The sequence below is a fragment of the Salvelinus alpinus genome, chromosome 20 (genome assembly GCF_045679555.1).
Source record: "Salvelinus alpinus chromosome 20, SLU_Salpinus.1, whole genome shotgun sequence".
NCBI lineage: Eukaryota > Metazoa > Chordata > Actinopteri > Salmoniformes > Salmonidae > Salvelinus > Salvelinus alpinus.
Window position 1 is genome coordinate 49947305 of NC_092105.1, and position 17243 is coordinate 49964547.

At 44.1% G+C, this 17243-nt stretch overlaps 1 protein-coding gene across 1 annotated transcript; it reads left to right on the plus strand.

Annotated features, from left to right (window-relative positions):
• Positions 1 to 941: 941 nt before the first annotated feature.
• Positions 942 to 6238, plus strand: LOC139547176 (zinc finger protein 135-like). The gene is made up of 2 exons (XM_071356235.1): positions 942 to 1484; positions 5378 to 6238. Exons 1-2 carry the CDS (start codon positions 1175 to 1177, stop codon positions 6214 to 6216), a joined length of 1149 nt encoding a protein of 382 aa, XP_071212336.1. The 5' UTR covers positions 942 to 1174; the 3' UTR covers positions 6217 to 6238.
• Positions 6239 to 17243: the final 11005 nt, after the last annotated feature.

Here is a 17243-nt window from a genome sequence, read left to right on the forward strand (position 1 = left end):
TTACCAGATCAATGCAGGTTAAGGAAACTAGATGTTGAGATGAACTGGTTTTAGAGTATTTACATGATGCATAGGAAGTGTAGTGTTCTGTTTTTAAAATTATATTTCTGTATATATGAATTAACTAGTTAAACCTGTTTCTAGTCTATTAGTTACAATGTGTAACCATTGATGTCCCAGGACCAAGATTGATAAAGTGTATAATTGTAATACATACATGCAGACACAGAGTCATTCAAAGACATTAATACCTAAACTGCACATTTATTTGCCAAGGTAGAGTACATGATCAGTGAATATATTAAATGTACAGGCCACAATGTGGGGATCTCATGCATGGTAATAACTACATGTATATACGACTTGCATCCTTCGTACAACATGATATTATATTCTACTCAATCCATAGGCTTCATTAATGTCATTCAGGCTGTTTTGACGTTGATACAACTGGCTATGATAGCTGAAGTTCATAGCTAGGTTCTGAACTAATATGTATACCAAACGTTTGGGTCCATACACAGATCGGCTAGATAGCTAGCTACACATCCATAGGCATACAGGCATTTTAATCATCCACTGCACAACGTTATTTCATCTACCTGCATGGTAAATATCAGCAAGGCAAGCTTACACAATTGTACATTCAATTTGCAGTAAATTCTTTAGCTAGCTAGATTCTATACATCCACTGTTTCACAAACGACAGCCTGGTTTGCTGGTTGTTTCAGGAGTCCCTTGATATAAATATTGATTAATTTAGGGGGGGGGGTAATTAATATTTTAGGCCTACCGACGTCCCTGATTCCTACCCTTTAACTTTTTGTCTGAAAATTAAATATACATTTTACTCAAATGCGTTACCCACCCCAGTCAGCAGATGACGATGTGCGACTTTAAGGAAATGCTGCTAGTGTGACGTGTAATCTAGTGGACGGAGCGCTTCTTTCAACAGCAGCAAGTTAGTCAGCCAACTCGGTAGCTTGCTAGCCAAAATAGCCGAACCAATAAAGCTCTTTAGACGCTTTCGTGTATATTAGCCACTGTGTTTTAAACCCACTTCTGTCGTCTAGTTAGTTATCCGATTTAATTTCATATTTACGGTGTTGTTGTTATTAGTCAGCTAGCGGGCTGGTTAAGTTAGCATTATCCTAGCTAGCTAACATCCCCGACCATGAGTTCACTAAGCTACTCTCCTCCTGTTAAAGAAGAAGGGGTTTGCTGGACGGAGAAAGATGCTCTGGGGCTGAACATTGTCGTGAAAGAGGAGGAGGAAGAAGTGTCTGTTATCGTCCAAAACGAAGTTGGGGGTGAGGCTGTTACCTTGAAAGAAGGGGAAGACGCATTCAGAGTGAAAGAGGAGGTGGATGTTACTGTGAAAAAAGAGGAGGATGCAGTGAAGGAGGAGAGAGAGATAACTGTCACATTGAAAGAGGAGAAGGAGGAACAAGAAGAGGAGGAGAGAGAAGATCTGATTAACACCAGTGAGTATTGAGTGATTCCTCATGAAACCAGGACAAAAAATACCATGATTTGGGGGATTCTCACGAGATTTAATCCACAGAATGGTGTTTTGGAGAAAGGATGATTGTATATTTTACATTTTGTATTTAAAAGTTTATTTTAGAAATAATTAATCAAAGGTGGCATATTTATGACATTTTGGCCTTACCTAAGCTTCCTTTAAGACTCCATAATGTTTTGTCTGTAGAATACAGAAATATCTTAACATGAATATTGATATTTTGTGTGTTTATTAGTATTTTTTTTAAAATGTTTTAAACATAAAATACTCTACGGCATATCAAAGTTAGAGAGTGGGATCTCTGCTCCGTTTAGAGGGTGGGGATCTCTGCTCCGTTTGGAGAGGGGGAATCTCTGCTCCATTTAGAGAGGGGGAATCTCTGCTCCGTTCGGAGGGTGGGATCTCTGCTCCGTTCGGAGAGGGGGAATCTCTGCTCCATTTTGAGAGGGGGAATCTGCTCCATTTTGAGAGGGGGATCTCTGCTCTGTTTAGAGAGTGGGATCTCTGCTCCGTTTAGGGTTATGATCCAATCTGTAAGTGTAACGGAGTTTAGAACGTGCAGTGAACTCACTCCACATTTAGCTTGAAATGTCCCGGATGGAGCCATTCAAGAGGTACCTTGGGGGAGGTCACGTTGTGAAGCAGAGGTCCCGAGGTAAAGGCAGGTGAATCAGGGGGAAGTGCTGCTCTGGTGGGCGTGGTCAAAGACCTCTATTTTCATGTCATCTGACCAAAAACACTGGTTCCAATCCGAGTGCCATTTATCAAACTTCAGGCGGTGCTATGGTCAGGTGACATGAAAATAGAGCTCTTTGACCACGCCCACCAGGCGGTGCTATGGTCAGATGACATGAAAATAGAGCTCTTTGACCACGCCCACCAGGCGGTGCTATGGTGGTGGGAAAAGTACCTAATTGTCATACTTGAGTTAAAGTAAAGATACCTTTAATAGAACATTTCTCAAGTGAAAGTCACCCAGTAAAATGCTACTTGAGTAAAAGTCTAAAAGTATTTGTTTTTAAATATACTTAAATATCAAAAGTAAAAGTATACATTATTTCAAATTCCTTATATTTAGCAAACCAGAAGGCACCATTTACGTTTTCTTTTTTAAAGTTATGGATAGTCAGGGGCACACTCCAACATCATTTACAAACTGAGTACTTGTGTTCATTGAGTCTGTCAGATCAGAGGCAGTAGGGATGACCAGGGATGTTCTCTTGAAAAGTGTGTGAATTGGACCATTTTCCTGTCCTGCTAAGCATTCAAAATCGAAATGTTCCAATGGCCATCTCAGTCTCCGGGGACTTGAACCCCATTCAAAACCTGTGGTTTGAATTGAAGAGGGCAGTCCATAATCACAGATGAAGGATCTGGTAGGATTCTGTATGGAGGAATGGTCTAAGATCCCTATGTATTCTACAATCTCATAAAACATTGTAGAAAAAGGCTCAGTGTCGTTATCCTGGCAGGGAGGGGGGTGCTGGGGTATTGAAAACAGGGGAGGAGGGTGCTGGACTATTGAAAACAGGGGAGGGGGGTGCTGGAGTATTGAAAACAGGGGAGGATGGTGCTGGAGTATTGAAAACAGGGGGGGGGGGGGGTGCTGGGGTATTGAAAACGGGAGGGGGTGCTGGGGTATTGAAAATGGGAAGATGCTGCTGGAGTATTGAAAACAGGGGAGGGGGTGCTGGAGTATTGAAAACAGGGGAGGGGGGTGCTGGAGTATTGAAAACAGGGGAGTGGGGTGCTTGAGTATTGAAAACAGGGGAGGGGGTGCTGGAGTATTGAAAACGGGGGAGGTGGTTGCTGGGGTATTGAAAACGGGGGAGGGGGTGCTGGGATATTAAAAACAGGGGAGGGGGGTGCTGGGGTATTGAAAACGGGAGGGGGGTGCTGGAGTATTTTAAAACGGGAGGGGGTGCTGGAGTATTGAAAACAGGGGAGGGGGGTGCTGGAGTATTGAAAACAGGGGAGGGGGGTGCTGGAGTATTGAAAATAGGGGAGGGGGGTGCTGGGGTATTGAAAATGGGAAGATGCTGCTGGAGTATTGAAAACAGGGGAGGGGGTGCTGGAGTATTGAAAACAGGGGAGGGGGGTGCTGGAGTACTGAAAACAGGGGAGTGGGGTGCTTGAGTACTGAAAACAGGGGAGGGGGTGCTGGGGTATTGAAAACAGGGGAGGGGGGTGCTGGGGTATTGAAAACGGGAGGGGGTGCTGGGGTATTGAAAACGGGAGGGGGTGCTGGAGTATTGAAAACGGGAGGGGGTGCTGGGGTATTGAAAATGGGAAGATGCTGCTGGAGTATTGGAAATGGGAGGGGGTGCTGGAGTATTGAAAACAGGGGAGGGGGGTGCTGGAGTATTGAAAACGGGGGAGGTGGTTGCTGGGGTATTGAAAACGGGGGAGGGGGTGCTGGGATATTAAAAACAGGGGAGGGGGGTGCTGGGGTATTGAAAACGGGAGGGGGGTGCTGGAGTATTTTAAAACGGGAGGGGGTGCTGGAGTATTGAAAACGGGAGGGGGGTGCTGGAGTATTGAAAACAGGGGAGGGGGGTGCTGGAGTATTGAAAACAGGGGAGGGGGGTGCTGGAGTATTGAAAACAGGGGAGGGGGTGCTGGAGTATTGAAAACAGGGGAGGGGGGTGCTGGAGTATTGAAAACAGGGGAGGGGGTGCTGGGGTATTGAAAACAGGGGAGGGGGGTGCTGGGGTATTGAAAACGGGAGGGGGGTGCTGGGGTATTGAAAACGGGAGGGGGGTGCTGGGGTATTAAAAACAGGGGAGGGGGGTGCTGGAGTATTGAAAACAGGGGAGGGGGGTGCTGGAGTATTGAAAACAGGGGAGGGGGGTGCTGGAGTATTGAAAACAGGGGAGGGGGTGCTAGGGTATTGAAAACAGGGGAGGGGGGTGCTGGGGTATTGAAAACGGGAAGATGCTGCTGGAGTATTGAAAACAGGGGAGGGGGTGCTGGAGTATTGAAAACAGGGGAAGGGGTGCTGGGGTATTGAAAACGGGAGGGTGCTGCTGGAGTATTTAAAACGGGACGGGGGTGCTGGGGTATTGAAAACGGGAAGATGCTGCTGGAGTATTGAAAACAGGGGAGGGGGTGCTGGAGTATTGAAAACTGGGGAGGGTGCTGCTGGAGTATTGAAAACAGGGGAGGGTGCTGCTGGAGTATTGAAAACAGGGGAGGGTGCTGCTGGAGTATTGAAAACAGGGGAGGGTGGTGCTGGAGTACTGAAAACAGGGGAGGCTGCTGGAGTATTGAAAACAGGGGAGGGTGGTGCTGGAGTACTGAAAACAGGGGAGGCTGCTGGAGTATTGAAAACAGGGGAGGTGGATGCTGGAATATTGAAAACAGGGGTGCCAATAATTCTGACTCCTATTTGAGATATTTTTGTATTACTTGTTAAACTAAATCTCTTTCTCTGAGCGACTTGTATTAGAATAACATAATTGATTGTACCATATTTGCTGTGGTTTTATTTGCTGTGGTTTTACTCTGTTTTAAATCTCAATCAAATAATACCAATAATAATATTGGTGACCTAAAGTTGTCTGGATCACTGCTGAAGGTTTCAACAACTGTAACTTATTGTAAGACTAAAATTAATTAGTAATAATTCATAATTAAGCCTAAAGTCATCGACTACTAATGTGAAGAATAAGACAAATAATGACTATTGTTGAAACGTCCTCTAATGTCCTTCAGACTGGACACAGAGACCAAATAATGACTATTGTTGCTCTCTTGACTGTCTAATTAATGGTAGAAGATAATTGTCAAAAAAGTTTGTAAAAGCATTTAAACATTCACTACAATGACTGTGTGACTTTGTCATTCACACAGGAAAGAGAAGTGACTATTTTGGATCTTCTGGGGAGCCTCAACAACATCATGATGCTGACGAGGCAGAGAAGAGTCTCTCCACATCAGGACACCTCAAGAAACACCATCAGAGACCCACAGGGAAGAAATCTCACTGCTGCTCTCACTGTGGGAAACGTTGCAAATCTTCATCAGAACTTAAAATACATCAGCGAGTACACACAGGAGAGAAACCTTATAGCTGTGATCAATGTGGGAAGAGTTTTACTCATTCAAGTAATATGAAAACACACCAGCGGACACACACAGGAGAGAAGCTTCACCACTGTTCAGATTGTGGGAAAAGCTTTTCAACATCACAGACTTTGAAGCTACACCAGACATCACACACAGGAGAGAAATCTCATAGCTGTGATCTGTGTGGGAAAAGTTTTAGTCAAGCTGATCAACTGATTATACACCAGCGAGTACACACAGGAGAGAAACCTTATAGCTGTAATCAGTGTGGGAAGCGTTTTACTCAGTCAAGCAGCCTGAATAGACACCAGAGAACACACACAGGCGAGAAACCTTATAGCTGTGATCAATGTGGGAAAAGCTTTGGTAGAACTTATTATCTGACTGAACATAAGCAAACACACACAGGAGACAAACCTTACCATTGCTCTGACTGTGGGAAGAGCTTTGCTTCCCTAAGAAACCTGACACAACACCAGAGAACACACACAGGAGAGAAGCCTTATAGCTGTGATCAATGTGACAAGAGATACTCTCATTCAAGTGGTCTGATTAAACATCAGAAAATACATGCAGAAGATCCAACACCAGACCTGGGTAGTAGAACACAGAGTGTGGAATGACTTCCAACACCAGACCTGTGTAGTAGAACACAGTATTCATCATTCTAGGTTTTTATATAGCACATGCACAGAGCGTTCTACATCGGTCATTTCAAAATGTGAAAAGGAGTTTGCTGGCGTGTGTGGGGGAGGACTGTGTGTGTGGGGGGGGGGGACTGCATCTGAGTGTGTGTGGGGTGGACTGTGTGTGTGGGGTGGACTGCGTGTGTGGGGTGGACTGCGTGTGTGGGGTGGACTGCGTGTGTGGGGTGGACTGCGTGTGTGTGGGGGACTGCGTGTGTGTGGGGGACTGCGTGTGTGTGGGGGACTGCGTGTGTGGGGGGGACTGTGTGTGTGGGGGTGGACTGCATCTGAGTGTGTGTGGGAGGGACTGTGTGTGTAGGTGTACAACATAAACATGTCCTTGAAACATTTAATTTAAATACTGTAGAATTCCTATGGAGGGCTGAGGCTTCTTCTGGGGAGGGACAATATGGGCGACCGGTGGCTTCAAAGCATCTCATTGGCCAATACATAGCATGCGCAATCCAGGGTTTATATACGTCATTGGTTGGTACTCACACAGTGTGTTGTGAAATCTGTGAATGTTTTTATGTTATAAACTGCCTTAATTTAGCTGAACCCCAGGAAGAGTAGCTGCTGCCTTGCGCCGCCCTATGGGACTCCCAATCACGGCCGGATGTGATACAGCCTGTATTCGTACCAGGTACTGTAGTGAGGTCTCTTGCAGTGAGATGCAGTGCCTTAGACCACTGCTACACTCAGGAGCCCAGCTAATGGGGATCCATAATAAATACAGGAGCCCAGCTAATGGGGATCCATAATAAATACAGGAGCCCAGCTAATGGGGGATCCATAATAAATACAGGAGCCCAGCTAATGGGGATCCATAATAAATACAGGAGCCCAGCTAATGGGGATCCATAATAAATACAAAGAAGATGGATGATTTTTAGCTCTGATGTTTTGGCTGAAACAATAAATGTGTTTTTATCAGGCCTCATTGGTTCCCTTTACTAGCTCTGTTCACTGGTAAAACACTTTTCCATCCCTCTACTTTTAGAGAGGAAAGAAAGAGGCTGGACCAACTGGCTGGAAGTTATTGATCTGAACAACATTTTGTAGAGAAGTAGCTTCTTTTATCAAATGAGCTACTTCTATACAAATGTTGTGGATCAGTACAATAAAATACATCCCGAAGGGAAACAGATTGTTTGTCATCTGTAGCCCCATGAAATCAGCCAAAACCAGCTCAATAACTCTCACTCCTATTAAATATATATTCAGCTGTTATTGTGGATAGGCCTTGGCTACATCTTGATTTACCCAGTTTATCAATAGAGATTTTAAAATTCAAATCAATTATTACCTTGATGTTGTTTTGTAGTTAGACTGGTGAAAACAAAGTCAAATCAATTGATTGATGCATTAATGCGTGGCTGTCTCTGAAAAATGTTGACGTAAACAAATTATGAACTCAAAAGATGCCCAAGGATTGAACAGAGCAGTACAGTGGTTGAGTTTATCTGTCTGCATCAAGTGCCATTCTGTGGCGATGCCTTCTTTTGTTTTGCCGTGCAGGAACGTCGCCAGAGTTTCATAACATTTGGGGCTCAGATCTGAAGACCAGGGGTTGATAGAGGACCTGCAAATCATCGTATTTGCGGGTCAAAGGAAAAAAAGTAGCCTTTTCTAAAATAATTTTCTGCAATTCTATTTCATTTTACATGACTGGAGATGTTACAAGAATATCTTAGAATACCAGACAGATGACCAAAATGACAAGATACTTTGACACTGAGATCAATAAAATTAATGACCCATGTCTTAATGCAACCAATAGCATAGACCCATGTCTTAATGTAACCAATAGCATAGACCCATGTCTTAATGTAACCAATAGCATAGACCCATGTCTTAATGTAACCAATAGCATAGACCCATGTGATTTTTGTGATTGGTTACATTTCAGTCACATGTGCATAAGGGAGAGGGGTGTCTGTCTGCAGGTCAATGCAGCTGAGAAATATGATCCTTGCAATTATCCTATGTGAATATTAGCAGTGGTAATGATTGTGAAATATTTCATGAGAGCAACATGATAATTAATGATTTCTGAACAACCATTTTTTATTTAATGTCTATTAAGAGTATCTTATCAACTTTACTTCACTTGGAGATGTTTCATTATAGAGAACATAACATAGCTGAATATCATTATGGACTAACAGTCTGAATGACACAACTCATGTTATTCTGGTTAAACAGTGAGAGACTAGTTGATTTAGGGGGGGGGGGGGGGTTTGACAATTAGGAAATATGTCATGTTTTACTCGTACCTCAGCCAGCATTGTGAATGGTGTCTGAGGCAGTGACAAACTAGACCAGGGCAGTAAATCTAATACTTAGGTGTTTTTTTTTTTTTTTGAATATTTTATTTTTGCATTTTACAATTAACAACATTCAAGACAAACGTGAAAAGATATTAGACAACAATAGGACAAAGTGACAGTAACAGATGAGCGTAACAAAGAAAGTAAAAATCAAACAAATTATAATTATATATACAAACAAACATACAATAAAAAAAGATTATAATGAGACATTGGATCATATGGTCACCTGCCGTAGGCTACATATTATACATTACGTGTGAAACATTATATAAGGATAATATAGAGATTCATTCAATGTGATGTGGGGGGAGATTCTCCATATAGTCAATAAAAGGTTGCCAAATTCTGTAGAATGTGTTTAACTTATTCCTCAAGCGGTAAGTGATTTTCTCCAGTGGGATACAACTATTAACTTCTGATAGCCACATTGCAACTGGCAGGGGGGAATCCAATTTCCATTTCAAGGCAATACATTTCTTGGCAATCGCTAGCAATATTTCTGTTAGCTTTATAGTATGGCTTTGCCTAAGATTGGTGTTAGTAAAGTTGCCCAGTAGACAGACCTCCGGGTCTAAAGGGAATGCAACCCCATGAATTGAGGATATGGTGTCGCATACCCCCTGCCAGAAACCGTGTAGTTTTGAACACTGCCAAGTGGAATGGAGGAATGTTCCTTCATCTGAGCCACATCTAAAACATAGGGAGGAGATATCAGGGTTGAACTTGTGCAGTCTAGATGGCGTGATATAGAGCTGATGGAGGAAATTAAACTGGATCAGTCTGTATCTGGAGTTCAGTGTGGATGTAACACCATTCCTGCATAGGTCACTCCATAGACCCTCCTCAAGATCAATACCCAGATCTTTTTCCTATCTAAGTCGGGGTTTATCTAGCCCAGGCAATGTTAGTCCTGACATAAGAGCATCGTAAACACGGGAAATGGTCTTGAACAGTGGTTGGTCTGCGTGGCAGAGTTGTTCAATAGGTGACATCTTAGGTAGGTTAATACTTAGGTGTTTTAGTCATGCATGAAACGTCTGGGGTGGTTCAGTGGTTATAAGTTACTGACCTTGGAATAGAACTCTGGCCATGCTGGCAGGGTCTGAATTAAACCCGATGTCCAGTGGAATTGATCTGTTTGAGCCAATTGTATGTTTCATTTTTCAGTAGTTGAATCCTTTGACGTATTGTTGATTTCAACATTTTTCATTTTTTAACAAATGAACTGGGTTGGTTGAAAAGTGATACTAAATGTACATACCATGCACTATTTTGACATAGTGGAAGATATACTGAATTTGACTGTTTTTCATACTAAGATGGACCAAGATATGTGTTGCTTTTGTACATATTTGTTCATTGGTTTAGCAAGAGTCTGTTGATTGTCAGTCATTGGGTTAATTTCTTTTGCAATATGATCAAATCAAGCTATATTTATATAGCACATTTCAGACATGGATGCAACACAATGGCTTCACAGGAAAAAACAATGAAAATAAACAAATATTTACCACAACAAACATAAGAGGATAAAAAACAGAAGATTAACAACTGATGAACATTCTAAGGAAATGCCATTGATTAAAATATTAACATTTGGATGCAACATCCAACCCAAAATATGAGCTTGTTTTACTACATTGTTTGTAGTTACATTCCCCAGCAAGAAAACATAAATGGAAAAACCAAAGCCGGTAACACCTTCCCCCTTAATAAGGCTAGTGGGACACCAGTCGACAACATCCGGTGAAATTGGAGGGTGCGCAATTCAAATAAATAATTGTAATATTAAACATTTATGAACATACAAGTATCTTGTATCGTTTAAAATCTTAAATTATTATTAATCTAACTGCATTGTCCGATTTACAATAGGCTTTACAGCAAAACCATGCGATTGTTTGAGGACGGCGCCCCACAACATATTTTTCAACCAGCACAGGCTTCATAAAAATCACAAATAGCGATTAAATAAATCACTTATATTTGAAAATCTTCCTCTGTTTGCAATCCCAAGGGTCCCAGCTACAACATGAATGGTCGTTTTGTTAGATAAAATCCTTGTATCCCAAAAAGTCAGTTCAGTTGGCGCCATCGATTTCAGTAATCCACTCGTTGAACGTGCAGACAAAGGAGTCCAAAAAGCTACTGCTAAACTTTGTTCAAACAAGTCAAACTACGTCTCTATTTAATCCTCAGGTATCCTAAAATGTAAATAAACTACACTGCTCAAAAAAATTAAGGGAACACTAAAATAAGGCTACGTTGCTACGGTGTGGGATGTCATCTATAATAATGACATAAAGGCTATGCTGCTACGTGCTATGGTGTGGGATGTCATCTATAATAATGCCATAAAGGCTATGCTGCTACGGTGTGGGATGTCATCTATAATAATGCCATAAAGGCTATGCTGCTACGGTCTGGGATGTCATCTATAATAATGACATAAAGGCTATGCTGTTACGATGTGGAACGTCATCTATAATAATGCCATAAAGGCTATGCTGCTACGGTCTGTGATGTCATCTATAATAATGACATAAACGCTATGCTGCTACGGTGTGGGATGTCATCTATAATAATGACATAAAGGCTATGCTGCTATGCTGTGGGACGTCATCTATAATAATGACATAAAGGCTATGCTGCTACGTGCTTCCGTGTGGGATGTCATCTATAATAATGACATAAAGGCTATGCTGCTACGGTGTGTGATGTCATCTATAATAATGACATAAAGGCTATGCTGCTACGTGCTACGGTGTGGGATGTCATCTATAATAATGACATATAGGCTATGCTGCTACGGTGTGGGATGTCATCTATAATAATGACATAAAGGCTATGCTGCTACATGCTACGGTGTGGGATGTCATCTATAATAATGACATAAAGGCTATGCTGCTACGTGCTTCCGTGTGGGACGTCATCTACATTTACATTTAAGTCATTTAGCAGACGCTCTTATCCAGAGCGACTTACAAATTGGTGCATTCACCTTATGATATCCAGTGGAACAACCACTTTACAATAGTGCATCTAACTCTTTTAAGGGGGAGGGGGGGGTTAGAAGGATTACTTTATCCTATCCTAGGTATTCCTTAAAGAGGTGGGGTTTCAGGTGTCTCCGGAAGGTGGTGATTGACTCCGCTGACCTGGCGTCGTGAGGGAGTTTGTTCCACCATTGGGGTGCCAGAGCAGCGAACAGTTTTGACTGGGCTGAGCGGGAACTGTACTTCCTCAGAGGTAGGGAGGCGAGCAGGCCAGAGGTGGATGAACGCAGTGCCCTAGTTTGGGTGTAGGGCCTGATCAGAGCCTGAAGGTATGGAGGTGCCGTTCCCCTCACAGCTCCGTAGGCAAGCACCATGGTCTTGTAGCGGATGCGAGCTTCAACTGGAAGCCAGTGGAGAGAGCGGAGGAGCGGGGTGACGTGAGAGAACTTGGGAAGGTTGAACACCAGACGGGCTGCGGCGTTCTGGATGAGTTGTAGGGGTTTAATAGCACAGGCAGGGAGCCCAGCCAACAGCGAGTTGCAGTAATCCAGACGGGAGATGACAAGTGCCTGGATTAGGATCTGCGCCGCTTCCTGTGTGAGGCAAGGTCGTACTCTGCGAATGTTGTAGAGCATGAACCTACAGGAACGGGTCACCGCCTTGATGTGAGTTGAGAACGACAGGGTGTTGTCCAGGATCACGCCAAGGTTCTTAGCACTCTGGGAGGAGGACACAATGGAGTTGTCAACCGTGATGGCGAGATCATGGAACGGGCAGTCCTTCCCCGGGAGGAAGAGCAGCTCCGTCTTGCCGAGGTTCAGCTTGAGGTGGTGATCCGTCATCCACACTGATATGTCTGCCAGACATGCAGAGATGCGATTCGCCACCTGGTTATCAGAGGGGGGAAAGGAGAAGATTAATTGTGTGTCGTCTGCATAGCAATGATAGGAGAGACCATGTGAGGATATGACAGAGCCAAGTGACTTGGTGTATAGCGAGAATAGGAGAGGGCCTAGAACAGAGCCCTGGGGGACACCAGTGGTGAGAGCACGTGGTGCGGAGACAGATTCTCGCCACGCCACCTGGTAGGAGCGACCTGTCAGGTAGGACGCAATCCAAGCGTGGGCCGCGCCGGAGATGCCCAGCTCGGAGAGGGTGGAGAGGAGGATCTGATGGTTCACAGTATCAAAGGCAGCCGATAGGTCTAGAAGGATGAGAGCAGAGGAGAGAGAGTTAGCTTTAGCAGTGCGGAGCGCCTCCGTGACACAGAGAAGAGCAGTCTCAGTTGAATGACTAGTCTTGAAACCTGACTGATTTGGATCAAGAAGGTCATTCTGAGAGAGATAGCAGGAGAGCTGGCCAAGGACGGCACGTTCAAGAGTTTTGGAGAGAAAAGAAAGAAGGGATACTGGTCTGTAGTTGTTGACATCGGAGGGATCGAGTGTAGGTTTTTTCAGAAGGGGTGCAACTCTCGCTCTCTTGAAGACGGAAGGGACGTAGCCAGCGGTCAAGGATGAGTTGATGAGCGAGGTGAGGTAAGGGAGAAGGTCTCCGGAAATGGTCTGGAGAAGAGAGGAGGGGATAGGGTCAAGCGGACAGGTTGTTGGGCGGCCGGCCGTCACAAGACGCGAGATTTCATCTGGAGAGAGAGGGGAGAAAGAGGGCAAAGCACAGGGTAGGGCAGTGTGAGCAGAACCAGCGGTGTCGTTTGACTTAGCAAACGAGGATCGGATGTCGTCGACCTTCTTTTCAAAATGGTTGACGAAGTCATCCGCAGAGAGGGAGGAGGGGGAGGGGGATTCAGGAGGGAGGAGAAGGTGGCAAAGAGCTTCCTAGGGTTAGAGGCAGATGCTTGGAATTTAGAGTGGTAGAAAGTGGCTTTAGCAGCAGAGACAGAAGAGGAGAATGTAGAGAGGAGGGAGTGAAAGGATGCCAGGTCCGCAGGGAGGCGAGTTTTCCTCCATTTCCGCTCGGCTGCCCGGAACCCTGTTCTGTGAGCTCGCAGTGAGTCGTCGAGCCACGGAGCAGGAGGGGAGGACCGAGCCGGCCTGGAGGATAGGGGACATAGAGAGTCAAAGGATGCAGAAAGGGAGGAGAGGAGGGTTGAGGAGGCAGAATCAGGAGATAGGTTGGAGAAGGTTTGAGCAGAGGGAAGAGATGATAGGATGGAAGAGGAGAGAGTAGCGGGGGAGAGAGAGCGAAGGTTGGGACGGTGCGATACCATCCGAGTAGGGGCAGTGTGGGAAGTGTTGGATGAGAGCGAGAGGGAAAAGGATACAAGGTAGTGGTCGGAGACTTGGAAGGGAGTTGCAATGAGATTAGTGGAAGAACAGCATCTAGTAAAGATGAGGTCAAGCGTATTGCCTGCCTTGTGAGTAGGGGGGGAAGGTGAGAGGGTGAGGTCAAAAGAGGAGAGGAGTGGAAAGAAGGAGGCAGAGAGGAATGAGTCAAAGGTAGACGTGGGGAGGTTAAAGTCACCCAGAACTGTGAGAGGTGAGCCATCCTCAGGAAAGGAACTTATCAGGGCGTCAAGCTCATTGATGAACTCTCCAAGGGAACCTGGAGGGCGATAAATGATAAGGATGTTAAGCTTGAAAGGGCTGGTAACTGTGACAGCATGGAATTCAAAGGAGGCGATAGACAGATGGGTCAGGGGAGAAAGAGAGAATGTCCACTTGGGAGAGATGAGGATCCCAGTGCCACCACCCCGCTGACCAGAAGCTCTCGGGGTGTGCGAGAACACGTGGGCAGACGAGGAGAGAGCAGTAGGAGTAGCAGTGTTATCAGTGGTAATCCATTTTTCCGTCAGTGCCAAGAAGTCGAGGGACTGGAGGGAAGCATAGGCTGGGATGAACTCTGCCTTGTTGGCCGCAGATCGGCAGTTCCAGAGGCTGCCGGAGACCTGGAACTCCACGTGGGTCGTGCGCGCTGGGACCACCAGGTTAGAGTAGCGGCGGCCACGCGGTGTGAAGCGTTTGTATGGTCTGTGCAGAGAGGAGAGAAGAGGGATAGACAGACACATAGTTGACAGGCTACAGAAGAGGCTACGCTAATGCAAAGGAGATTGGAATGACAAGTGGACTACACGTCTCGAATGAATAATAATGACATAAAGGCTATGCTGCTACGGTGTGGGATGTCATCTATAATAATGATATAAAGGCTATGCTGCTACGGTGTGGGATGTCATCTATAATAATGACATAAAGGCTATGCTGCTACGGTGTGGGACGTCATCTATAATAATGACATAAAGGCTATGCTGCTACGTGCTACGGTGTGGGATGTCATCTATAATAATGACATAAAGGCTCTGCTGCTACGTGCTTCGGTGTGGGATGCCATCTATATCAATGACATAAAGGCTATGGTGTGGGATGTCATCTATAATAATGACATAAAGGCTATGCTGCTACTGTGTGGAATGTCATCTATAATAATGACAAAAAGGCTATGCTGCTACGGTGTTGGATGTCATCTATAATAATGACATAAAGGCTATGCTGCTACGGTGTGGGATGTCATCTATGATAATGACATAAAGGCTATGCTGCTATGGTGTGGGATGTCATCTATGATAATGACATAAAGGCTATGCTGCTACGGTGTGGGATGTAATCTATAATAATGACATAAATGCTATGCTGCTACCTGTTTTGGTGTGGGATGTCATCTATAATAAGGACATAAAGACTATGCTGCTACGGTTTGGGATGTCATCTATAATAATGACATAAAGGCTAAGCTGCTACGTGCTACGGTGTGGGATGTCATCTATAATAATGACGTAAAGGCTAAGCTGCTACGTGCTACGGTGTTGGATGTCATCTATAATAATGACATAAAGGCTATGCTGCTACGGTGTGGGATGTCATCTATAATAATGACATAAAGGCTATGCTGCTACGTGCTTCGGTGTGGGACGTCATCAATAATAATGACATAAAGGCTATGCTGCTACGGTGTGGGATGTCATCTATAATAATGACATAAAGGCTATGCTGCTACGGTGTAGGATATCATCTATCGTAATGACATAAAGGCTAGGCTGCTACGTGCTACGGTGTGGGATGTCATCTATATTTATTTGGCTGTTCTAAATGCTGTGTCGCTCAAAGCCTTGAGTAATGAACCTATTTTTGACACAGTTGGCTGGAAAGCGTCAGTGCTTCAGGAAGCTTTATTTCCCCATCACTACTTTTCAGCTTGTTCTTTGTGAAGTAGACTACGGGTGTTTTGTAACTTTTTCCACCTTGGCTCACTGCTAGCGCGCTAGCTGACATCTGGAATCTAACTTTTTGGGATATTGTGGATTTTCCCTGCCATCATTCTGTATGTCTCTGCTTTTTTGATCGGCAGTTTATGTTTCAGTTGGGTTTTGTTAGTTGGGTTCTAACTGGTCTCTGGTAGTTGGGCTCCAGCTCGCTGACCATAACTAGTTGGCTAAATAGCTAATGTTAGCTGGCTGGCTAAGATAACTGCAAATAGCTAACATTCTTTGACATTTCGTTAGATGGCATTATGTATTTCCAAAACTTTGATTTACTGTAATCACTCAAGTCATGATTGCAAACGATTGGTTTAATTTGAAGTTATACATTTGAAGTTATTTCTGTTGTAGTTTACATCATAGGGAATAGGCTGGTCCTCCATACTACATCACACCTGACTTTGGCATTCTTCTGAATTCGGATTGGTTTAATGTAATAACTCCAAAAATAGAACAGTGAGGTGTAACTTTGCATTGGGACTTTATTTGATATTTTCTAAACAATACAAAACATACACACAACAACATCATACAAACATTAACACACCTCCATCTCCATTAACTACATCACACCTGCCCAGACCCACTAGAACACACCTCCATCTCCATTAACTACATCACACCTGCCCAGACCCACTAGAACACACCCCCATCTCCATTAACTACATCACACCTGCCCAGACCCACTAGAACACACCCCCATCTCCATTAACTACATCACACCTGCCCAGACCCACTAGAACACACCCCCATCTCCAGCGCCCGCATCAGCACCATTTAATTTCTCTCCGTCACTTTCAACTTTTAGATAATAAAGCATTTGACCTTTCTATTGAATTAACAACAGAGGATTGGTTGATTTCCAGGTTTAATTAAGTATAATATTTAAGATGATTGACGAGAAAAGTATCGTCCAACTCTGGGGTACCTCACTGCACCCTCAAATGCCATCGCTTGAAATATGCAGACAGACAGATTAAAAGTAATTTTACATTGTATAACTGTACTTCTGACAGCCAACTTTCTAACTCCTCCCATTACTTTTGGACTTAATAACATTCCCGGAAGGCATGGATTATTGAGTCATTGTTAGTTTTACACTTAAGACAGGACTGTGGATGTGCTGTAGAATTTGTGAATTTTGTCTCTTGTATAATAAGGAACTATCATTTGTCCCAACATCACAGGCCACAGACTTTGATACAGTTAAAGACTTCCAAAAGTGTTTCCGCAGTTTGAGATCGATCGACCGATTTTTTTGTTTTTTTTGTTACACCTGCCAATGTAAATCCATTGAACGAGACAAGTTACCAGACAGGACATATTGCTAATGCTCTTCCCATTGATAACCTGAATGACAATTAA